The sequence below is a fragment of the Pelodiscus sinensis genome, chromosome 2, assembly GCF_052426305.1.
Source record: "Pelodiscus sinensis isolate ZL-2025 chromosome 2, ASM5242630v1, whole genome shotgun sequence".
In the NCBI taxonomy this organism is placed as follows: domain Eukaryota; kingdom Metazoa; phylum Chordata; order Testudines; family Trionychidae; genus Pelodiscus; species Pelodiscus sinensis.
This window is the reverse complement of record NC_143053.1, coordinates 103,132,009-103,157,859: the sequence shown is the minus strand read 5'-3', so window position 1 is coordinate 103,157,859 and position 25,851 is coordinate 103,132,009. Positions and strand designations below refer to the sequence as shown.

General features: G+C 43.5%; 1 protein-coding gene across 3 annotated transcripts in view; it reads left to right on the top strand.

The window, feature by feature from the left end:
- The window catches only part of CARMIL1 (capping protein regulator and myosin 1 linker 1), a 244,054-nt gene extending 221,717 nt beyond the window's left edge, over positions 1-22,337 (top strand). Inside the window, exons 34-38 of one of the 3 annotated variants that reach the window (XM_075921131.2) lie at positions 5,107-5,182; positions 8,941-9,171; positions 14,233-14,373; positions 17,839-17,985; positions 21,295-22,337. In XM_075921131.2, coding sequence (XP_075777246.2) covers positions 5,107-5,182; positions 8,941-9,171; positions 14,233-14,373; positions 17,839-17,985; positions 21,295-21,431 — 732 coding nt within the window. In that variant the 3' untranslated portion in view covers positions 21,432-22,337. Of the gene's footprint in view, positions 1-5,106; positions 5,189-8,940; positions 9,172-14,232; positions 14,374-17,838; positions 17,986-21,294 lie in introns of all 3 variants that reach the window. The other 2 variants (XM_075921130.2, XM_075921132.2) reach the window with 2 other exon arrangements.
- Positions 22,338-25,851: the final 3,514 nt, after the last annotated feature.

Sequence of the window (25,851 nt, the reverse complement as noted above, 5' to 3'; positions counted from 1 at the left end):
TTCTACCCACCATTACATTTTGTACGTCTACGTTACAGATAAAATCCTGTGACTGGCCTGTGTAAACTGACTAGGACTACAAAGTTGTTTCTTTGCAGCGTAAACTTCCTGGAGCTCTGGGACCTTCCCATCTCTCAGGATCCTGGAGACCAAATTCCAACTCAGGAACATGAAGTCTGCAATGCAGTTAAACAGCCTCTTAACCTGAGCCCTGCACACTTGAGTCAGTTGGCCCAGGCTGTACATGGGTGTCTAATTGCAGTGTAGACATAACCTGTAGGGTCATTTTTGACTGGCAATGTGCTTTTTTAATGGTAATCAGAAAGGTGAATTGACATAGGATTTTTGTACATAAAGAAATTTGATCTTTAAGATTAATCGTCAATCTTTGCTCTGTATTACACAAAAACAAATAGTTAATGTTCAGAAGGCTAATGTTCATTTACATCATGCAGGATTTGAAATGTGCAATGGCTTTGTTTTACATTTTGATCAACAGTTGACTACTCGTGAGTAATCCAGGAACTCAGACTTACATTTGTATTCATAGCTTAAATGAAGCATCACCAATTCCCTTAATGTTTTCAGATTTATCAGGATTCTAATGTTACGGAATTAAATTTTTCTTAAAAATACAGATGGTTGTTTAAATTCAGATTTATCCTAAGTAAAAACAAAGCCATAAGGAATTTACTGTTTCATTCATGATCTTCTACAGTATTATTACAGTTACAAATGATGAGCAGGTGCACAGTAGATGAAAAAATGGCAAGTGCTTTTTTGTCTTCTTTTGCTGTGAATTTGATGTGTGAATTGGCATTAATGCCACTAGATAAATGAGTCAGAATCTGTGTGTGTGTGTGTGGGGGGGGGGGGGGTTCCAGGTTTTCTTGAGATATAAAGATCTGCTAGCTCCATCTAGTGTTTGCAGAACTGAATATTTAAATATCTTTATCAAGATAAACAGGCAGCCAAGCTCCTTAACATTTATTGATGCTTTTGTTATAATTCCTGCACTTTCAGGTGCAAATGCTACATTCCACTGTTTTGCTCTCCTTTTTTTATAGAGCCCAATACATATTCGTGTGTGGCACAATAGATATTTTATATGTGACATTCGTATAGAATAAGTCATGAATAGACATAAATTGCAGCAAGACTAGCATACCTCTGGTGCAAATGACACTTCATATATTTGACAGCCTCTCCTAGTAGACAAGCAACAGACATTGCTGATTTGGTCGCTCTAATGTATCCTCTTTATACGTGCACCTGATGCATCATTTTAAAGATTAGTATGTCTCTCTTCAGATGAGCTGTCAGGGGTGTCATTACCATAGAAACAGGGATAAACAATGAGACTATCATCACACTGAAATGACAATTTGGAAATATTTGCATTTGTTTGGTTAGTTTAGTGCTGCTGTGTATTATTTCAAGACATAAAAGGATTTCTTTGTGAATTCAAAACATCAATAAAAAGGGTAAAACACAATCTTAATACAGGCAGTCCCCGGGTTACATACAAGATAGGGACTGTAGGTTTGTTCTTAAGTTGAATCTGTATGTAAGTCGGAACTGGCGTCCAGATTCAGCCGCTGCTGAAACTGACCACCAGTTCTGACTTACATACAGAATCAACTTAAGAACCCCAGGCGTCCCCAAGTCAGCTGCTGCTGAAACTGATCAGCAGATGATTCCAGGAAGCCCGGGGCAGAGCAACTCTGCCTCGGGCTTCTTGTAGTCAGCGCTGGTCAGTTTCAGCAGAAGCTGACTTGGGGACGCCTGGGGCAGAGCAGCTGGGGTGCTGCTGGGTTGCTCCAGTAGCGCCGCTCCTCGGTGCTACTGGACCAACCCAGCAGCACCCCATCTGCTCTGCCCCAGGCGTCCTGATTCAGCCGCTGCTGAAACTGACCAGCAGCGGCTGAATCAGGACCTGGGGCAGAGCAGCTGGGGTGCTGCCGGGTTGGTCCAGTAGTGCCCAGAGCGGCGCTGCAGGGCCAATCGGCAGCGCCCCAGCTGCTCTGCCCCAGGGTCCAAAACAAAAGCCTGGTCTGCTGGGGGGGGCACACTAGCTGCGCCCCCCCCCCCCAGCAGACCAGGGACATGGGGAGCAGAGCCGCAGCGGCAGCGGGGTGCCGCGCCTCTGAGGCTTTGCTCTGGCAAAGTCTCAGAGGCGCGGGACCCCGCCGTGGCTGCAGCTTCAGTCCCGGTGCCTGTGGTCTGCTGGGGACGGTCCCCAGCAGACCACAGGCACCGGGACTGAAGTGGCAGCCGCGGTGGGGTCCCGCGCTTCTGAGGCTTTGCTCTGGCAAAGCCTCAGAAGCGCGGGAACCCGCCCGGTGCCCCTGGTCTGCTGGAGACGGTCTCCAGCAGACCAGGGGCACCGGAGCAGCTTACGAACGGGGCTTTCTCGCCCCGGAGCTCGCAGGTAGCAATCCGCCACCTCGACCTCCGGGGCGAGAAAGCCCCGTTCGTAAGTGCGGATCTGACATAAGTCGGATCCGCGTAAGTCGGGGACTGCCTGTAGTACGTTTTCACAGCTATGCACAAGTTTTTTACTTCATCAATACTTGCAGAGGAAACTGAATGTTTTTGTAAGTATGTATGAAAATTCACAATTCATGGTGAAAATAGAAAATTATATTCTTGAGAGCAAACTGACTTTTCCTTCATTAAGAAAAATAATTGTCTCTGGAAATTTGAAAAAAGAGAGACTGACCCCTTAGGCACATTTGCAGAAGCATGAGGTGTGGGAATGAATTTAACTGAAATAGACCGTGGGGAGAACTAGGAGTGGAAAATCAACCTGGGTCTCTTACATACTGGTACAAATCACAGTACAGTACTCCTACATCAGTGAGCATTGATTTCGTCCCCCTCCTCTCTCTCCCCTCCCTCCTCCCCCCCACATACACTTTTCTCTTTTTCGCTTTTATGGGACTTTGCAGTTGTAACCAGTCGATGGTTAGGCCTGCTCTCTGCACAGTTTTTGAATTGATTTAACTATTTAAGCTAAGGAAGTGAATTTATACAGATACATTTGCAGCATGAAATCCCTATTGCAGATGCAGTTGTACTGATATGTCTTATTTTCACTAAGGGATTGTGCCACTTTAACTAGATCAGCTTCTAAACCAAAAACTGTGTGTTGGCAGGCCTATAGTGAAAATGTGGGGAAATGTAATGACCATGTCAGTTCTTAAATAGGCAGAGTAAATGCTGAATTATTCCATTCTTAAATCTGAGAGATGTTCTCATTAACATTTTTGGGAGCCATTAGAGCATCAGCAAAATGGAAGCACCAATTAATCCACAGAGCCCTCCGTACTGTCCTTTATAACTGTCCTAAGCACCCAAGCCTACCACAATACCTGTGATAAGTCATACCTAACAATGGCTAAACAGGGTGGCCTTCAGAGACAACAAATGTTAATAGTTTTTTATTTATGTATGTTTACCTAAAATACTGTTTTGTTTTGCTTTTTCTTTTAATGCCTCTATTTTTCATAAGCTACTATAAGCCCATCTATCGATTCTTATTAGTATTACCCTGGCCCTCCTGTCTCCATTTCCCTCCTATGTCTCTCTTACCTAAATGCTGCTCCTGGTCTTTATTTAGGTTGGGAGTTCTTTGAGACATTGTTTGTCTTAAGCGTGTGTTTGTACAGTGTGTGGCTGGGACCTTTGAATGCTCCTCTAAAGACAAGAGGAGAACACCACAGTGCCAATCATACCACAGTAGCATGTCATGAATGTGGTAGTTTTATAATGCTGAAAATAGGAATAACGACTCCAGCATTTGTTTGCTTTTCAGAGTTAGGTATCTGTCTTCAAATGGTAAATTTAAACCAAAATCCTAGGTACATGCAAAATGTATTTGTTTTTAATTTAAGATTCACACTTTATTCCTAGCCTTCTGTGTAATGACCTTCCTGTTTGGTGCTAGTTTGCAGAGTAATTTGTGTGCTCTCTACTTTTCTTCTGGTATCTTTTATTCACATGAGTGAACAAGGTATAGAAAGGAAATATAGTACAATCCTAAAGGCTGATTATCGTACTGTTGTATAACCAAGATTCTCTCTAAGAGAGTCTCTCACTTGGTGCACCTCCAGACATTAATGAGAATCAAATAATTTACAGGTTTATCTCTTAAAACTCTTTTCTCCCTTGAGGCAAAGACATGGTTAAGATTTTCAGAAATGTGTACTTTTAAAGTTAGGTTCAGGCACCTAAATAAGTGACCTAATACTTCAAAGATTTTGGGCACCCAGTACCTCTTATGAAGTCTAACTTTTTAAAAATCATGGCCTGTAAATATTGAAGCAACTGTCTCTTCTTGGATTCAGCTCAGATTTCCAAGACATTTCTCCACATGCACATACATTTTCATATTAAATAAACTACAGCCAGTTCAGCAACCTTTGCTTCAAAATTTGGATCTTTGAAAAGGTGTATCTGTTTCTATCTACAGCAGAGAAACTTTAATTTTATCCAGTATTTTATTTCACTGAATGCCAATAATTAGGGATGTAAAATCCTGTTTAATTGGTTAACTAGATAAACGTGAAGTTTAACCAGTGAGCGGCCCATCCTACCTTGCTGTGGCTGGGCTGGAGCGGGTTCCCTCATAGCAGGCAGGGTTACTTCAGCCTGGCTGGAGCAGCCCCTGCCTGTAGCCCCCCCCCCCCCCCCCCCGGGCTGCCTCCTGCTCATTGTGGATGGGGAGCTGCTCCAGCCCCTACCAGTTTATTGGTTAACCTTTCACATCCCCACCAATAATACATTTGGTCAAGATGAATGGAAAAGAACAGCTTTTAACCGGATTGTCTGATTCCAACTCATTATTCCTTGGCATGTTTGTCACTATATGGATGTGACTCTGCCAGCGCCATGGCCTTACTGGTAACCAAAATTGCTGAGGTCTCCTTCCCACATATGAGATTTCCAAATCTGCTACCAGACACATAAAAATATGTCCAGGCATAATTACTAGAGCTCCTTTCTGCAATTATGAACTTCTGGCTATAAACCTCTTAGTAACGAACCACTGCATTTTGTGATTTATCACTAAAAATGTTGAGGGATTCTCTTTCTCATTTTTAGAGACTTGGGAACGAAGTGGCTCCCAGAGAGAGCTCTCAGGATACCGCAGTGAGCTCTGAACGGCTGGATGGCAGTGGTACAGGTACAGTTGTTCTGGGCAAGGGCGAGTAATTTCTGCGTTTGGCAGTACTTCTCATACAATCTGTTTCCGAGGTGGGCAGTTGGCCAGTTGTTTCATTCATACACTGCTCTGTAGGGGTGGCGCAAGAACTCATATATGTACTCTTGCCACGGCCTGCTGATAGGGTGTTTCCTGGTAGCAGCAGCAGCAAAGGTGGAACTGAAGATCGGGGGTAGCAAGTACTATGTGCATAGTAGGGATGGTAGCGTTCGACTGATTTATTAAACTTGTAACTGCATGAAATTATAGCAGTTACACAGTCATTTGATTGTCTGGGGGGCGGGGGCAGAGGCAGTGAATGGGGTGGCAGGCAAGAGCCAGTCCACAAGGGGAGCTGCCTCCCTTCCGCCTGCCTGCCTCCCTTTCCCCATGCTGCTGCTTCTGATAGAGGCAGCAGCACGGGGTGGGAGGTGGCAGCTCCATGGGATCCAGTGCAGGAAGGAGCTGCTTTTTAGGCTGGCTCCCCCAGGCATTGGCTCCAGCGCCCTCTCCCCCCACTGCCTCTATCAGAGGCAGCAGCACAAGGGTGGGGGGCAGATAGCTCTGCGGGATCTAGTCCTTGTGGGGAGCCAGCTTGAAAGCCGACTCCCCACTGACACTGGCTCCCCCCTCCGTGTTCCCTCCCCCCGCCTTGCTGCCTCTGATATAGTCGTGTAGTTGGCTACACGCTGACATCCCTAGTGCCTAGAGAGAAGAGAGGGCCCTAAATCTGTTTGCTCCTGCCGTAAATGAGGCTTTCATAGCCAGGCGTTCATTTTGCAGAGTTTATACCAGTGGTTCTCAGCCTTTCCAGACTGTCATACCCCTTTCAGGAATCAGAAACTTGAGCCCCGCTGCCCCAGGGTCAAGCATGTAACTTAACTTCATGGCGCCCCCTGTGACATCAGTCAACTGGGAAAGCTGTTGTTGACCGATCCCTTATGCCTCGTGAAACGATGTTTACAGTATCGGTCGACAATGGCTTTCCCTGGCGACCGATCTGTGTCTTGACTGCTGCGCTATGCCGACAATCAGCTGAGCCGGCACAGTGTGGTGGCCATTTTTATTTTAATGAAGCAGAGGATATTTAAATCCCCGCTTCATTGGCTATGTTGGTATTTACATGCCTCTGTCGGCAGTGGCATGTAGTCTAGACATACTCTTATAGTGCTTACAAAAGGTACTGGATTTATAGTTATGCAACCGAAGTCCTTCATCCACTAAGCAGATCCATCACAGACTGCTGTAATTCAGGGTTCCCCGCCATGCCTGAAACATGCCTGGCCACCATGGTAGTGGAGGATAATTCAGTCTTGTTTAGACTGATGAAACAGATGCTAGATACTGCCAGTTTTGATGGTGTCTTAGGTGATGTGAGAACTCTGCTAGAAAAGGGGCTGAAACCAATATAGAAGTCGTCTCTGTGTATGCTAAAGAATCCAGTTCTAATTTTTGTATAGTGATGATGGGAATTTGTGTGAAAAGATTTTACAAACTATGTTCGAAACAACATTGGCTGAGCAGTTGTCAGAAACCAGTTTATGGTTTCCACGTCATTCCTAAATGTGGTTTAGAAGCTAGTGTAGCGAGAAACTGTGAGAGAGCCCCATGAAACCATACTTTAAAATCATAGTAGCATTCCAGACTAATATCTTTGGAGGAGGATCCTTTTTTGCTGTTGGTATTCCAATAAGAGAGAGACACATCTGAGGTTAGAGAACCAAGAAAGTGGGCACACTAAGAGTTAACGAGTGGTTGATCTCCATTTTTCCTTGCAGCTAATTCCTATAAATGACACATTTCCCCCTCCCTAATCCCAGTGCAGTGTGGGCACAGCAATCCCTCCTGCCTCTGAGTGTCAGTTCTTGTTTCATCACTGCAAGAAATTCCCTCTGGCTGCCCCTGTTGTAGTTATAGTTTCATTGTTTTGTTTAATTTATATCAACTTACTATGTTCTAATAATATTAACAGGCCTGAGGTTAGAAAGACAAGTAATGGAGTTTAAAGGGAAATTGCTGGCTGTTAATGAGAAAACAGACAGAGAATATTTTTCTCTTAGTTCATGTAGGAAACTGCTGTCTGTTAGCCAATCTCTCCCTTTCTCACACTCCCATACAAGTGTTGTAGATACAAGTGTGGAAAGCCTTCTGCTGTTTTGCTTACAGTGCAAAGATCTGTTGCCCACACATGCACGCACCACAATCCTTTTGGTTAGCCCACAACTCAAATCCAACAGAGCTGAATATGAAAAACAACTACGTAAACTGGAAAAACATTTCTGAGATTGGCCCGCAACTCGCTGTATCAACATTCTTCCTCCCCACACACTGCACTTAGAATTCCTATGCTCAGCACTACTGTAACAAGTAGGTTTTCTGAACTGGAATAGCAGTTAGCTAGGCCAAGTCAGCATCTGCGGGCATATACTTTTCCTTGTCAGAAGGCCAAGGCAGTCTAAACGTAGGTGAAACTAGACTTATGTCCAACCCAAGCATAGAAATTGTAAATCATTAAAAGTGAAGAATGCTGTCACCTAGTACACGTGCAAATCTGAAGATTGATTGAACATACATGTTCATATAATCCTCCTGGAGTACTCCCAGGGTTTGGAGGCAGGAAGGAAATAAGGGAAGGCAGTTTGCTTATTTGCAAGCTAGTTTCCAGCATGCTTTATGCCAACTTGCACAGCTGGCTCTAGCTGCATTAGATTTAAGTGAGATTTGTGTGCAAATGCATCAGCCTTTGCTTGGTAAAAATAATGTGCTGGCAACCTTGTTAATAAATGTGCGACAGTGTAGTCTATATGCAGTGTTACTAAATCAGTTAGAGTCATATAAATAGGATTGTCATTGCTACCCAATTTTAAATCTGATCTAAAAGCATTAAAAACAAAAACAAAAAAACCCTGGAACACGCACCTCAGGCGAGGATTTCTTTTCTGTGTCCTGGATTCCACTGCTAGTCTTTGGCAGGAAAAAAAAACTGGCTGGGATTTTCAACTTGGGCCCTTAGAACTCTGTGTTCAATGATGCTGGACAGCCAGAGACTGCCTGTTCTGCTGCTCCTCTTCTGGTCAGTAAGAGTTTCCTGCTGAAAACTCACCTCTGTATGTCAGTGCAAGAGTCATAGAAAGAGATGGTAGCCAGACCTTCCTCTCCCTTCCCCACTGGCCCGTGGGTTTTTCTCTACCCTTAGGGCAAGAGAAAAGAGGGAGAGAAAGATGGAGATATCCAAAGGAGCAAGAAAGGGGCCAGAGGAACAGGAAGGATGTTGGGGACTAGTGGATTTGATAGTTGCCAAAAAGCAATGAGGAATACCACAGGGAAGGACTGAAAGGAAGAAATCTTTAGATAAGAGAGTGAGAAAAGGTACTCATGAACGTGGAAAGGAAGCAACCCATGTCATCAGCGCCTGCCTACAACGGAGGAAGAGTGGGTTAGCTAGCCACCGTCCCAATATATCCAAGCGTGGTGACTCTCCAAGGCCTGCTCATGAGTGAGTTGTGCGTACAGCCTGACACACACATTGTTGGCTGCTCATTGAACACCTGCTGAACCCTCAGTCTTAAAAGCTTTCCCATCGCTGCCTAATTTATACATGGTGTGCGCATTGCTGCCTGAGGTAGGCTTTACCTCGGGAGTATACCTGCACAGCGTGCTTTCTGCAGTATGTAGAAGACTTTATTTGTTGTTCTCATTACTGTTGTTGTTGTTGTTGTTGTTTGTTGTTTTAGTGCCTAAACTCCACCAGCCCCTCCCAGAGAATCGTTTTGCCTTGAGTAAAGGTGACTCTGTTGTGGCATCTTCAGAAAAAAATCCAAAAACTGAACCAAAGGCTGAAGCTGGTGCACGGGCTAGATGTTCTTCCAGTACGCCCACGAGCCCCAAACCTCCACTGCAGTCGAAGCCCAGCCCAACGGGACGTCCCACAGTTCCACAGAAGCCTCGCTCTGCCTCTCGGAATGGTGAGGAACTGTTCAGGCTGGTCGGCCCCGTTGGAAGAAAATGTATAAACAGGATTTGCTTGAACCACCAAGGAAATGCTAACAACTAAATCCTGAAGAGAAATTAGACATCCTCACTTTATTTTTTTTAACTAGAAGATTTACCTGGTGTTGCTTGGGTCCTTAACTCAGTTACTTCATGTTTTCCTTCATGTAAATTATTGCTCTGGGGTGGGGCTGGGGATGGAGGGGTTCAGTCTGCTGGCTGCCCTGGGGAGAGAGGACTATCTCAGCCCTCTCACCGCTACGGCTTGGAGGCCAGGTGAGAAGCACCTGTCCATGGCCACTACAGCTCCAGCGAGCACAGCCAGAGAAGGAGTGCATGTCCCCCGGCTGGGGCAGATCCAAGTTCATCTCCCCACTGTGTTCCACAGCCAGAGTGAGGAATTTAGCAAGCTATGCACTTTCCCCTTGCTTCCTGATGAAAAGGAACAGCCAGCAAGGTTCCTGTACAAATCAGGGGATGAGAGGGCTTCAGCTACCTACCTCCTGCCCTCTCTACCGAGTGCCTGATGGGGTAGGAGACTTGGGGCAGTCCTGGATGAGAGGGGTATGTCCCCAGCCAGTCCCTTTCACCTGTCTGGTGATTCTGTGTCTTTTCTTGTGGTTTTATGAGAACCAGTCCCATTCCAGGCACATTCCATGTTACTGACATAACCAAACCCTGACCTTGCTTTAAGTTATGATAAAAGAAAGCTGTATACGAGGGGCTGGAATCAGAAACTGGCCAATGGGAGCTGCTTATTTGCAGGACAGGAAGTGTGTAAAGTATCCCTCCACCTCCAGGTTTGTAGCATTCGCAGCTGCATGTGGCCCCCACATCCAGTGTAGGGGTGCGGAAGGCAGGGAACCTGCCTGGACCTCCAGGACTGCTGGCTGAGAGCTGACTAGGTAAGCACCTCCTGGCCTGAGCCTACCTCTGGCACCCCAGCCCATCCCTCTCCCCAATCTCCCAACCCCGCCCCTCACTCCTCCTTCCCCACCTCCCCCCCGCACCCCTGCCTCCTTTTACACCCTACATCCAAATCCCCTGGTTCCCCTCCTGCATCCCTGCCCCAGGTCACAACTTCCTCCCAAATTCTGTACCGCCTTTTACACCCCTTCTTCAAATCATAGCTCCCTCCCACCCCAGTCACAACCCAGATCCCTGAATCCCCTCCTGCACTCTTTCCCCCAGGTCACGACCCCTTCCCAGATCCTACACTCCCTCCTGCAGCCCCCTCCTGGACTCAGCACCCACTTCTGCAGTAAGTCTCCTGCTCCAGGTTACAACCCCCTCCTTAACCCAAACTCCCTCCCAGATCCTACACCCCCTTCTGCACCACAGTCCTCTATCCTAAGCTCCTTTCTGCACCCAATGTCCATCACAGGCGTCATACCTCCTCCATTAATACCATGAAAGAGTATGGCCCTTGACCACTTACTAAATTCTTGGAGTGGCCTCCCCATCCCTGCAGTATACCAAATTTGGTGGCCCTAACTTATTACCATTTAGGAGGAGTTCTTGAACAGACAGATACAGGAATAGACTCTCACACTCTCTCAAATATATATATTTGTAATGGAAAATGCTGAGAAGAAGAAATAATAGAAATAATGACCAATTAGAGAAAGTCACAGAGCTGTGTTGTGATGGTTATTATTATTTTATTATAAAAGTATTAAGAGACCCTACTTTGGAATGGTAGCCCCACTGTGTTAGGCACTGACTAAATAGATTACCTTTGTATTTTCTTTAAACTCAACCCCCCTGATTCTACCAAAACATTAATTTTTTTGACCTTTTATGTGTTTCTCTCAGCCCTTTGACCAATTAGTCAGTTATCACATTATCAATCTATATTAGAGTGTTTGTGCATATGTCTGTCTGTGAGTCCATTTGTTCAATAACTCCTCTTAAACTATGAAAGTTAGGACTACCAAATTTGGTCTGCAGCTTTCTCTTATCCTAACTTACAGAAAGGCCAGGGTTTAGTTGTGCCAGGAAAATGGGAAATGCCTGGAATGGGATTGCTTTCCATAACATGGAAATGGAGGAGTCAGATAGGAGGGAAAGTTATGCTCTGCAATAATCACTGGGGGCAGCAAATGTGGGAGACCGTTATTCTGCAGTGCTGAGGGAGAGAGAGCCCCACATCCCCTCTCTTCCCCCCCGCCCCCCACTCCCCGAGGAGACCCAGGGTCAGGAGTGCACCTCCAGTCCCTGGGAAGAGCTGCCGGAAGGGGCCGGGCAGCACAACCCTGCCTCCTCATCCCCTCCTCCCCCAGGAGCCTCCAGCCAGGGATGGGCTGCACAGCCCTGGCCTCCCAGGACGATCTGCTGGCCAGGCAACATGGCCAAGAATCAGCTGTTGTCAGAGCAGTGCTGCCCTCGCCACTGCAGGTGGCCCCGGTGAGCCCCCCTACACCCTCTCCCAGCCCTGACTCCTTCACCCTCTCTCTCTGCCCGGGGCCCCCACAAAGACCCAACAATGCTGGATAATCCTCTAGTACAGGGGTGGGCAAATACCAGTCCACAGGACAGATCCAGTCTGCCAGGGACCAGTGTCCTAGTTCACGCCATTTCCCATTGCCCCCACTGGCTGGGAATGGCGATCCACAGCCAATGGGAGCTGCGATTGCTGGTACCTTTGGCCATGCAGGTAAATCTAGTGGACAGCCTGCCAGGGGCTAACGGCCACTGTGTTACTGCCCCTCTCTGTTCTAGTATAATATAGAAACATTTCTGTATTTAAATGCTTTGTTTTTGCCTTTGGATTGCTTTCCTAAACATTAGGAAATCTATGCCTGTATCTTTCTCCCCCCTGCCTCCCTCTTTCTTCCCCTATATTGAATGGGCTCCAAATCCATTTGTTTGGTCTTTTATAATCATGAAGAATTGTTCCTTGACCCCCTGCTAATGACTGTTCTCTACTAAACTCCTGTTCAGGCATTATCTCAAGACAGTAAATGGAATTGAAAGTTTTCTTCACATTTCCCTACCTGTCCCCTCGTATGGACCTGCCCAAAAAGTTATGGATATTGAGAGTGAAAAGAATTAAACTGGAAACTGACTTGTCTGGCAGCTCTGACAAACATACTGTTTACTAATCACTTATGACTAAACAGGATGATTGTTACCACCCGTAGTGCCTTTCAGATATTTAGAGTCTTCCCATGCTCATGTTGGTACTTGCCAGCCCTAGAGAAGAACCATTTGCAGAGTGAAATTGCAGCCTCTTCCTTGCCCTTGATTGTGTGCTCTGTCTATTATCTTCCTAATTCAGTCACTGCCTCACCATGGTTAGAATTTACTTTTTGCCTCTCTCACAGGTACCAGATCACTTCTTCATAAATTTGTATTGATTATTTTATAGTCAGTCATAAAATAAGATATGTCTTTAAGTAAAACACCACTAGATGTGTATAACAGGAAGGCATCACTTATTTAGTCTTTGGCTTAAGTTGAAAATAGAGTTTAAGATGTCTGAAAAGCCCATGAAAGAAGATGGTCTCAACTTACCCACAGCTGCAAAGCTGTCTGTTCCTCCCATCGCACATTTCCTACAAAAGACGTACGTCCCGGGCTGTGCCTGCACTGAAACTCCTTTTTGTGACTTGGAAGGGAGACAGATATTCCCCATCATTGCTGCCACTGTTTCAGCTCCTTTGGTGGTAGCAAAAACGAGTGTGTTAACATACAGGCAGACTCCATGTTTATTATCCTTTTGTCTAACACGGCACAAAGGACACAGTGGTGAAACCACCACGTAGTAGTCAGGACCCTGTTTACATTTGGGCTCCACCATTGCTGCCACTATTGTGGCAGAATCAGTTTTTGCCAACAGCTCATGAGTTTTGTCAGTTTAAATGTTACATAGCATTTGAAGGATTATCTCATAGCTTAGTCGAGACCAGAATTGCTGTTTCCTTTGTGATGGCCATTCATTGGTAAGACAAAACACCATTCTTTTCCAGTACTTGTTTGAACTCTCATTCTAAACAGATGCATAATATCAGTCAATGTTTCCTAAGAGCTTACTTCTCCCACCTCCAGCCATGCATCATTTCCTTCATTAGAGACAGTATGCTTATGAAAAAACACACCTAAGCAGTGCCTTTTTAGTATTTCACTACCATGCAAATGAAAGGGACCTACTTTGCAAGTAACCTAGTTCAAGACGGAGAAATTGTACATACAAAAAACATCTATAGTTTTTATAGGGCATGCAAAATTCACGTCCGACCACTGAGAGGATGTCTGTCATAGTTATCCAGTTCTTTAAAAAAATGAAAATACCTGTAGCTTTCTTCCAAGTTCAAAACTTTTTTTTTAAGAAAGAGGTGTAATGAAGAACCTATAGTATTCCCTTGAAAAGTAGAGAGTCCTGCAAACTATTTATGAAAGTTCTGTTTACTTTTATTTTTGTAATTTGTAGCTATGAAGCTTGATTGGTTTATCACATTAAGCTTATTAAAAATATCAATATGACCATTTTAAAATACATTTCTGAATAATTTTCTTTAACTTTTCTTTATTAATTGCATAATTCACTTCTAGCCCTCCAATAAATTAGGTTGTTCTTTTAAGAATTTTTTTTAACTTCAATAATAGAGCAACACATTAGGAGTTGAAATTCAGGTCTACAATATAATCAACAGTAGTAGCAAAACAATTAGCTACTATATATAAGTGGATAGTTTGACTAATTTATACTTCCTGTATTTTTTAAAAACTTGCTAGCTAGTAAAATTCTTCCAGATGGCTTGAGTACCAATCATACATTCTTTCTTAATATTGTAAAATCTCAAAAGTCCCTTCTGGCCTTAGTGTCTGATTCTTAGACTTCCTGAATGTTTCCTCTGGTTTGCCCCAAATTCTAGCAGAGCGAAAACCCTGACTGTATCCTTTATGTTGTTGGTTGTGTATTGGGGTGGTTTTTTTAATAGTTAATTGCAATTGCCTACTATGCGGATGCTATTCTTGGAAACTGTTTAGCAGGAAATGTGATGTATCTGCTTGTGTGTGTGATATTTCCACAGAGGACATGCCAGAGTCTCCATCTGGCCCGAGTTCCCCAAAAGTTGCTCTGCTTCCCCCTGTGCTAAAGAAGCTTCCTTCTGAGAAAGAAAAAGATGGTCAAAGCAGCCCCCAGACCACCATCAGATCATTTTCTCAAGACGGTAAGATTGTTGAGATAGTCACTGTCCCAATGTCCTTTGCCTGGCCTCACTCTGTTAATGAGTACATCTTCGAAATAAACTAGTTTCCTGATTTTTTTGCTTTGTACCTGGGGATAGGAAGTAGGAAAAGTGTGTGTGATAACTCATGGTTCAGTACCCTCCTCCTGTCTTATTTAATACAGTTTGATCAAAAGAGGAGAAACAAATGTAATGTTATATTATGTTAATAGTGACCATTTTACAGTGAAGCCAGAGCAACAGAAAATGAAGTGAGAGCCACTTGGATTATATACAAAATAATTTGGTCAGTTAAGATCAGTCTGGAGATGTGTACTGGTCACAGCTATCTTCCTGAGCTCACTGGAGTGGTTCAATTTCTTTTTCTAGTCTCCCTTCTAGGATCATTGTATTCTGTTGAATTCATGTCAAACAATGCTCAGTATGTCAGGGTACCTGAGCAAGGACTCTGAAAATGTTCTGTTTTAGGGGATTCCATAAACCACTTTCTTCTCTTTGCCCCACTTTTGGATTCCGGCTGTTACTGATGTGCTGTGTGTGTCATACTGAATTGGCTTCCTCTTAGAAGACCTTTGGGGTAAGGGGGACAAAGGAGCTATGTAAGCTGAGAACTGATTTGTGTTAGAGAACCCAGGGTTTGAGTGTCTACATTGTATTTTAACCCTACATTAAGCCTTTTCTAAGCCGTGCTCAAACTTAGTCCAGTACCTAGATCTGAGTCAAAATAACCATGCTCCTAGAGTCCCTAACACTTCTTCTCTCACAGCTGAAATATGGCTGCTCTAGCCCTCAGTCCAGGGTGCACTGTGGGAAAACTTTATTGTCCTGATGCACAGTCACTTTGCAAAAGGCCTGATCAGTTCATTGCAAACTGAAGATGTTCTCTAATGTTGTTGCTGGCAGATTGGTGCTCAGAAGACAATGGGTTAACACTGGCCTGAGCTGCTGCCCTTAGCAAAGAGGGGTTGGCTTCTCTTTTCAGCAGAGTAAGTTGTATATTGTTGAGATAGGACTAAGGAAGTTTTTCTGGGGGACTGTGGGATACTGCTGGCTGACTTCCAAGACCCAAGTCCGGAGGGGTTGCATCTACACTGCAAAGTGATGGGGTTTGGACCCTCGGTCCTGGCTTGAGCTCAGACAGTCCAGCCCTGTCATGTTAGAACTGATGTATGCTCAAGCCCAGACTTAGTGTAGACACATCCATAGGTGCCAACTTTCAGCTCTGCCCCAGGCCCTGTCCCCACTCAGCCTTTCCCCTAAGGCCTCACATCCATCCTTCCCCCATTCCCCTTCACTCCATCTTTTCCATCCAGCTTTGCTCCCTCCCCGAGCATACCGCATCCTCACTACCTCCCCACTCCCCAGAGCCTATCAAATGCTGCAGAACAACTGATCGTGGCAAGCAGGAGACATTGATTGGTGGAGCCTACTGATGGGCAGGAAGCACTGGGAGAAGAGAGAGCTGGCAGGGGTGCTTCCCAGCGCACATCGGTTTTTCCCTGTGGGAGCGCCAGAGAAATCCAGCCCCGCATAGTAAATTGCACGTAACTCTCATCTTTGTAGAGATCGCCGGCTAATACAAACCAGAATTTTGGAACAGTGCTGATATGCCAGAAAAAGGGTTCAAGAGTTCCAACCAAGAGCTCTGGCACAGGCCCTGCAGAAAACAGCCAGGCTATATTTCAAGGTCCCCTTATGAATCTTGGCATAGAGGTTGTGCCAAGATTAGGACTGGCACAGATGGGGCATGGCAGCACTATGGTGATTAAGAGCAGTGCCCCTACCTTCAGCCCCCAGGGCTATCTGAATTACTCCAGGTGCTACTCCAACATCAGAAATTTTTTTCCCCTCCCTGCCATTCCAGCTCTGGGAGTACAGCTACAGCAGATGGAGAAAGTTGTTCACAAATAATGTGGGATTGCAGAAATAGGATTTCCTGGTCCTTGATTTATCTCCCTGTTGTGGAGCGGGCCTCTCTTCTCTCTCCCAGGGGGTAGGTTCTCATGTCCCTGAGCTCTCTGAATCCACAACCCATCCCACACAACCAGTAAATCACCCGTGGTTAGGCCCCTCTATTCGGGGCCGGATGGCCTAATGGCCAGAGTCAGTGCATGGCCCTTTAAAGCAGGGCAGCAAGGCCTCCTAAGGCAAAGTCAGTACATGAAAGTCAGAGCCTGGCCCTTTAACATCAGGCCAGACAACCCAATAGCTAAAGTCAGTGAGTTATAGTCAAAGGCTGGCCCTTGAATGCCAGGCTGATTGGCCCACTGGCCCCAGTCAGGAAATCAAAGTCAAAGGCTGGCCCTTTAAGGCAGAGCTAGACGGCCCAATGGCCAAAGTCACGGGGTGGGGGGAGGAGCTGTGCCCCGGAAGGGGGACCCGGGCCCACTCTACTCCACTGGGTCCTGGCCCAGAGCCCTGCGAGTGGCAGAAGGGTGCACCACTCCCTCGGCAGGGAATCTGACCGAAACACACTGGGGATCTTGGGGTGGGAGAGACCGCTTCTGCACCCTCCCTGAGCCGCTTCCCATCCGATCCGATGGGTTGGTGTCCCACGGAGCAGCTGGCTCCGAGGGAGCCACGTATCCCTGGGAATCTGTGGGTGTTGCCACCCAGCCGTCGTCAGGGAGTCCACTGTTCCTGGCTCTGGCAGCTGACTGCGGCTGCTCAGGAGCTACAACCAGAGGTCCTTCTCCTCCACCAGCCCACCCAGACTGAGCCTCTCCCCAGACTTTTATATCTGGGCTACAGTCTGAGCATGCCCGGCAGGGCTGCGGGGGCAGGGTTCCTTCAGCCAGGGTAGCCTGGCTAAACCCTGCTTGTTCAGTGCGGGGCTGGTACACCCATCACACTTCCTCACAACATAGACCATTTATCAGTTATTTAAGTTACAATTGTCTGGCGAACATGAGAAATTATGCTTCTGTTTGCTCTTTTTTTTTCTCAGTTACTTTCATTTATTACTATAATACTTGTTCATGTCAGTTACTCCTGTTTTTTTATTCTGTGCCTCTTTGCAGAATAACATGCTCAACTGATTCCTTAAATTGGTAAATCACTGCAAATCTGCCCAAATTGTTGCTTGGTAAACTTGATTATGTTCATTGAGAAAGAAGGTGGAAATTGCGTAGATTATAAAATCCTCTTATGTTAATGAATGCAACTGCACTATTTGGGGGAATCACAAAATACACCTTTTTTTTACACTGCATTTCCATAGATTAGCTGCAGAATTCTGTAATATCAACAAATGCAGATAACTGTGCCAATTAAATTAAACATGCATCAGATTCTGTAGAATATTACCCTCCAGTAATATACTACAGAACTTATTATTCATTATATGGAGTGCATAAGATAAGATCATCTTTCTATTAACCATTGCCTTTCATATGTGGCTTAATACATAACATTTGGGGATATAAATTAATCCCTTTTCCCTGCTAGAGCAAACAGGAGAGTATAACAAAAGAGATACAGATCATGACTGTGACAAGGCAGCCAGTGGAGGGAAAAGAGCTTCAAGGCAGTACTCCACCAGTGCAGAAGAGGAAGCAAATGCGTTTGGGCACAGGAAGTCACAGCCAACGACTGGTTAGAACCTTCCATTTTCATTTTTCACTGGCACAGTGCTTAACAACTGGCACTAACAAAGGGGAAGATACATATAGAAAGTAACAGCAGGGAACCTGAGAGGTGTTTTGGCTTGCCACCAAAAAATGAGAAGGGTAAATCTAATGGGACATGAATCATTTCTGTGCTCCCAATTGAAACCCTTTCTCTAAAGGCAAATGTTATTCAAAATAAAAATATGTGCATTCTCTCCCCACATTGACAAACACTGAACACTGCCACAGTGCATAGTGAAGTCCTCTGACCAAGAGGACCACCAGAGTATGCCGACGCCTTGGTCAGCTGACAGGGGCTTGCAGCAGGGCCGACTTATCCATTAGGCACAGTAGGCACCCCACGATACTTTTAGGGGCCCACAAAAATGTTTTAATTTCTTTCAAAATCAGAAGAGAAAAAATGAACTTTTAGGGCCCACGAAAATCTATTAAATTTTGCCTAAAACAGAAAAAAAATAAAATGTTGAACTATTTAAAGTTATATCAAAAATAATTTTTAATATTGATATTATTATGATGGGAGGGGCCCACGAAGGCAAAAGTGCCTAGGGCCCATGGAAGTCATAATGCAGCCCTGGCTTGCAGGGCTTTGGCTGTGGAGCAAAAGTAGCAGTGCAGACATCCTGGCTTCGGCTGGTCTTAGAGCCTGAGCTGTATCCTACACCCAAAAGTTTACACTGCTGTTTTATACTCCCACAGCCCGAGCCCAGCGAGCCCATGTCATCTGTCCCACACCAGCTAAAGCCATGCCTCTTTGGGATTGAGTCTTGTTAGTGCCAGTTTTAGCACATCACTCACTGAACTTTTTGAGAACTTAGTCTGTTTATTTTGATACGGTACTTTACTAGAATTACTGGAGTATTGGTTCTTAACCTGAAAAGCAAACTCTGCTCTGTGCTTAAGATTTTACTGAAAAATAACTTTAATATACTGTAAAATTATTGGGGGGGAAATCTGTTTTCATAACTTGCGTGAAAGCGTATATTTCTGAAATACCTTATTGTCATTATTGTTCTCAAAATGTTCTGTGCTTCTCATTATCTCTCATAACTGGTTAATATAAATGATTCAGAGTAACTTTGTTTAAGAAGATATTTTGACACTAATGTTCAATTTCATTCATCTACATTTATTTTAGCTACATCTCTTGTGTGATCATATCATACCTCCTGTCTGTATTTCTTCCCCTTCTTGTGCTATTTTCCAAAAGGAAAATAGACTTTTTTTCTGTCTTACCATACAAATTGATCTTCTCTGTTGGGAGGAATGAAACTTAGTATGCTTGAATTTAAGACTTCCCCTACAGATGAGTCCAATTTTTTTGTTCCCATCATAATCAAATTTTCATTCTCTTCATTCTTGATAGTAGGTCCAGCTTTAAGATATCATAGATAGTGGATATCCACGGCCCAGTCCTGCAATGGGATTTGTGTAGGTGTAGAGGCCCAAGACTTCAGTGGGACTCTGCATGGGTACAGGGACCTGCCTGCATGGGACTGGTTGTAGAATCTGGGCTTAAATGCCCAGTGCAATATGTCAGCACCATTCTGGATAACCTTCCCAGTCCCATGTTATGACACAGAATAAAGTATCTGCTATGATAAGCTGAGTTTCAGTCGTTGGCAGAGTAGTGCATGAACAATAGGAGAGCGAATATGACTGGGTATAGTTTGCAACATGCCTATGTCCCATTTTCAAAAAAAAGCTTTCCCGAGTCTCATTTAAGTCACCTTTGAAACTGAGACTTGGACACTGTTCTATATCTGTTCATCATGACATTTGCTACCTGAAAGAGCAGGATGTTGTTGCGAGATATGGCAAATCCAGAAGTCCTTACTGTTTGCATTCTGACAGCTGTTGGCATCTTAAAAGAAATACAGTTGTAAGGGACATAGTACCCATTTTTTTAAATATACTTTTCGAGGTACTGAAATCTGCATGCTAGTCAATTGATCATGAGTCTGAGAGGCAGAGGTTTAGGTTCTATTACAGTTCTGCACACTGACTCACTGTGTGCAAACCATTTTGCCTCTCTTTGCCTCACTTTCCCCATGTGTGAACCTGAGATGATAATGGTTGCTGTGGGGATGAAAATTGCTGCATGATTGCTACTTACTGTTTGTTGCTGTATTTTGGCTAGCATAAAAACAACAAGGAGTTGTGAGGCGCCTTGAAAGACAAACAGATTTATTTGGGTATAAGCTTCCGTGGGTAAAAACCACTTTTATCAGATGCATCTGATGAATGGTTTTTACCCATGTAAGTTTATGCCCAAATAAATCTGTTTGTCTTAAAGGTGCCACAGGACTCCTGATTGTGTTTGCAGATCAGTCCAACATGACTCCCCTTCTGATCATTGGAGTGTCGCACTCACCACTGAACAAGCAAATTATGGAAGCAAAATTGTGTGCAATAAGTGCAGTTTTCTCTAGTGGTACAGGATTTCTTTTTTATTTCCTTCACACTAGAGAGCCAGAAATGTGCTCTTGGTGGGCTAAATAAAACTTGGGCAGAAGCGAGTAATGTCATTTGTTAGCATTATTTTAACCAAAATGTTTTGTTGAACAGGGTGGGAAGAGATGACTTGCAACAAAGGGAGACATCCCCATAAGTCTCCTAAATGTTTAAAATGTCTCAATCTAATTTGGCGAGATCTGGTGTACTAGTTTTACTATTCTTCTTTCTTCATTCAGACTTTGTCCTTCATATTTTCCAGTGGGTATGGTATGATATTTAAACTTCATTGCTAATGGCCAAATTCTGTACTCAGAGACATTCATGCTTTTGAATCACTACAAAGCAAAATGTACTCATGGAATGACACAATGGAAGAATGCATTCTATAGATGTGCCAACTACTGATTTGGGGATTATTGTGAGAGTCCCTAGAAACTTGTGGATACATTGTGGCAGGCATGCGTACACCTGGATGGGGTGCTAAATCTTAAAATGGCATTGACGTGTTAAGTGTTTTGGTGTTTTGATAATACATTTTAGGAAACCTTTTTTATCCAGACCATCTCTCATTTTAATTGTGTACAAGCATAGTGCTTTGTTTTAGATAGCATAACAAAACTTTCCTAGTTTGCAGACTGGCACTGGTATTAAGTTCTTTTCCTTTTCTTCCTCCCTCCTCTTTCTAGTTTTAATAACACTGGAGGAAATGGTAAAGCTTTTACTGAGTTCATGGGGAGTAGGAGCGGGACCCTAATATTTTTAATGTTTTCTTCCCTTGTGAAATGATGAGTAAGATCTGCTTCCATATTTTCTACAGCTCCAAAAAGAAGCCCTGGACATCAAACACATGAGCATCAAGAATTAAAACAGAGGTCCTTAAGTAAAGATGGCCAGCAGGGAAGCAAGTCCAGTGACTCTGGAGAAGAAGCAGATAAAGATTTTATTTTTATTTAGTTATCAATGCAAGTGCTTGGTAGTGCAAGATCCTTTATTACAATCAGGGTAGAACAATCAGTGATCCTTCGATTTACCAGCTATTGTTTAACCCTGGATGCATTTTCATGTATAAATCTCAAAAATCATGATTTACAGTACAATCAGTATGCATTGATTTGGTCTTTAACTTCTGTTATGTATGATTTCTGACCTCCCCTTCCATGCCTTGCTACAGCCAGCAATTATATCATGTACTCTACTTGAATTTCTCTGAAGCAGCTACAAAGAACTCCCTGCATTAGGGCATTTAGAAGCAAAGCAAATAACTGGACACTGTCTTACACTAATACACTGTACAGCAGGTAATGTGTTGTACTGCTGAATGTAAATGTGTCAAATCTGCACGTGACTTACCTATAAATATATTCTTGCGGTATGAAATTGCACATTGTAATTTATATTAACAGAGCACACTAATCAAATAATTTGTATAAATTATATATATCTTAGATGCTTGAGTATGGTTTTTACATTCTCCCATAGGGACCTTCTTTCTTCCTGTTGTGTTGTACATAAAGCTCAAATGCTTATGTTTGTGTACTGTCAGAAAGCACAACATAGAAGAATCTTAATGAAATCTTATGCTTCCGCATTCATACATTAATGTACATAGTTGATTGGAATGAGAGCAATTGACATTTTATTAATATTGGTGTTTTGTAGAGGCCTTCTTAAGTTCTGTCTGCATATTAGCTTACTTTTAATGTGTAATTCTAAAAGAAAAAGTTTGACGCCTGTAAAAACAAACAAACAAAACAATTCTGCTTGTTTTTGCATATTTCACAGACCGTCACTTACATTACAAGTTGAAGGGATTTTATTCATATGTATATTTGTACCAATAAAATGATTTTACAACTGAAATATCAGTCTGTTTTTAGATATAAAGCTATACTATTATATTTGAGTTCAGATTTTTGAATGATGTTAGTGTTTCATATAGGCTTATAATTTTTTTTAAAAATCCATAGTAACAAATATCTTCCTGTTGCAGATGGACATGAAATGCTTCATAGTTTTATTTATAAAACTGCGTGAGCTCAGACACATTTACTGATTCCTTTGCTCATGACCTTCAGGTAAAAGCATCTTTCAGACAGCAAATAGCCACCAATTACATCCAGCATGTGTACTCTGAACTGCATTACAAGCCTAGGGGCTGAAAGAATTAAGCGTGTGAACAACTTCATTCACACAAGTAATTTCACTGACTTCACTGTGGTTGCTTCAATGAGTAAATTCATTCACTTGTGTGTTTGGACAAAACACTTTGTATTTCCAGGGGATCTGATTCTCCAATGCCCTTCCCTTGAGTAGTCACACCATGTGCAAAGTGGGTGTAAAATGCTACTAAATCCAAATGGTAGCATTTTGCACCTGCATTGGGAGATTGATAACCACTTTACATGGGTGTACATAACCAAGCCAGGAGCAAAGTTGTGGAGAATCAGGCCTGATGTGTACCAAGAAATTTTTAATTTTTCTTAAGTACACTACGTAAGTTCTGTTATTATTAGAAACTTTGTGTATATCCTAAACTGAGTCTGTCACAGAACTTCACTCCACAGATTTTTACTCACTAAGTAGAAGCTATTGAGACTTTGTTAGGATGATAATTGGCAAGATGGAAAAAATCATTAACTGCAGAATAAAGGGATTCTAATTGCTGCATCTCCTTTAAAAAGTAGATTAATTGGGGACAGAAAATTAAAATCTGGTATTTAAACAGAAAAATAATGTAGCTAGCAAGCCACTCTGTTACCTCTAATTCACATTAGACCAGAGTTGCCTCAACATTTCTGAGCTGCATTTCCTTTTAAGGGACTTAAATTAACAGCAAGTTAAGTTGCATTAACTATAAATGAATATGGAACTTCCCTGAGGTCACAACTCCAGGTTTCCTGTGCTCTACGCTCAGGTAACTACTGCTACTACCAAGCTTTACACTTGGAAATTTTGCCTCATGTCAGGCAAATGAACTAATAATTTAGAGACCCCTACAGGCACCTTAAGCCATGTCCCAGAACACACTGTCTCTCTACCCTCAGCAAGCCCATGTAATGGGTGCTGCTCCACCATCTGTCTGACAACATTGAAGACATCCTTCCAGTGGAGCAGACAGGATTTCGCTCAAAGAGGAGCTGCTGTGACCATGTAGCTTCACTTACCCACCCACAATGAGGCAGGATTCCAATCTAAGATGAAGACAGAAAGCACTCTTGCTGATCTGTCCTCAGCATTTGATGACGACTCCTCAAGGTCTCCTACGTCATTCGCAGTTGATGAATAATCCGTCTCTTGGCGGCAGTGATGGGATCACCGCTTTAAGGCATGTCTTAATGGTCAGATCAGTAGATTAAGAACTCTTGGGCAACCCTAAGATGTCCTGATGCCATTCTATCTGCACGAGTCTTTCCTGGCCTCAATGCTTTTTAATCTATACACCGTGGCTGTACCAGTGATGGCATCAAGGAAATTCACGTATGCAGATGATATTGCCCTAACTGTTCAGCGTACAAGTCTCCCTATCATCAGCTGCAACCAAATCTGAGATCTTAGCACCATGGCTGATTATTTCCAGTGCTGAAAACTTAGGCCTAATCCAAAAAAGCCCATGGTAACTGCTTTCCAGCTAAACTATAAAATGGCTACGGTCAGATTTGATGTGCAGTTCTGCAGTAAGATCAGCCATGAAGCTAATCCAGAGTATCTTGGCATTACACTGCACAGGAGTTTGATCTTTTGACAACACTTTAAGAACACTGTGTGATAAGACTTGACCTTATGTCATGCTTATCAGAAAATTGTCCAGAAAGTTATGGGGCTCCAGTCCATGGACATTATGAACCGCAACATCTGCCTCGATATATTCTGCAGCTAAATATTGTGCACCAGTGTGATCTCTCAGCAGTCACACACAACTCATTGACACTCAGCTCCATAATGCTATGTGCTTAGTGTCAGGGATGCTGAAATCAACTCCAGTTGACTGGCTTTTGGTCCTCTTGCACATCCAGCCTCCTAGATTAGAAGAACTGCTCAGACATGTCACTTTCTCAATCACATCAATGCAAATATGAGGATCCCATTGTACCAGAACCTGCAAAACACAGCAAAAATGAGATTAAAATCCCACAACCCTCTATAGATTCATATTAAGATCCTTACACCCAACATTGATGCTGAAGCACATAGAGCACTGCTCCAAACAAACAGCTCATCTCTGATCCCATTGAGAAACCACTGGGTTTTGATTTATGTTGGAAAGACTCGTGCAGATTGAATGGTGTCAGGACGACATCTGGAAGATGTGGACCAACAATCTTTAAATGGAAAATGAGGCCAACAGCTATAGAAGACTGTAGTCACCAGGCACAGACAGTGGAGCACATTATATCTGAATGTCCCCTTTATTCTTTTGCCGGGGTGCCTGAAGTGCATTCACCAACTCACTGCTGTGGCAATGGGCTAGTAATCAAACTTATATATAAATGTGTAGTTAGTGCCACCTACCCAAGCCATATGAAAAAAGAATGTAAGGGTGGCAGAGGATTTTAGAAGCATGAGAATGGTGATAATGGCATCACTGAGATGGATGGTTTAGGCTATCTAGCTGCAATAGACAGACACCCCTGGTGGGCATGAGCCTAACGACTCACAGTATTATTTTCATGGGTTTCTTGGGGTTGCATGAGGGGAAAGTTATTTTTATATTCTCATTTGGGGTTTTTTAAATCTATAGCAAAGTATGCAAGCGGCATAACATATTTTTCTAGAAAGGATACAAACACTCGTATTAGCAGGTGTCAGTCAGGCCCTGTCTACACTACAGATAAGATTGAAACAGCCGCAGTTGATCTTCCAGGTTTCGAATTAGTGGGTTTAATGAAGACACGCTAATTTGAACTGAGAGGTTCCCATTGTGGCCGGTAGTCCTGCTTTTACAAGGAGTAAGGGAGTGTGTGCTCCCTTTGACTTCCTGCAGTGTGGACGGTGCCAAAATTCTAGTTAACTTACTTTGACTTAAGCTACACAATTAACATAGCTAAAGTTGCATATTTTAATTTGACCTTATCCTATAGCATAGACCAGGGGTCAATTTATAGTGGTTTCAGAAATAGCTACTACCAGGGACAGAGGTTAGTGCAAAATTGCCAATTCTGGGGTTTCTTTGCTTCCCCCTGAATAGCTGGTGCTGTAATTTATCACGAGATATTGGTCTGATCCAATAAAGCAATACGTTCCTAGCTCTGCAGTAATGTATGAATTAATTAACAACATGGTCCTTTCTGCAAGCCTTAGGTTTTGCTTCATAGGTTTCCTGTAGTACACTGCCACACCACGTGAACAATGAAGCAGACTGATTCTCAGCAGAGAG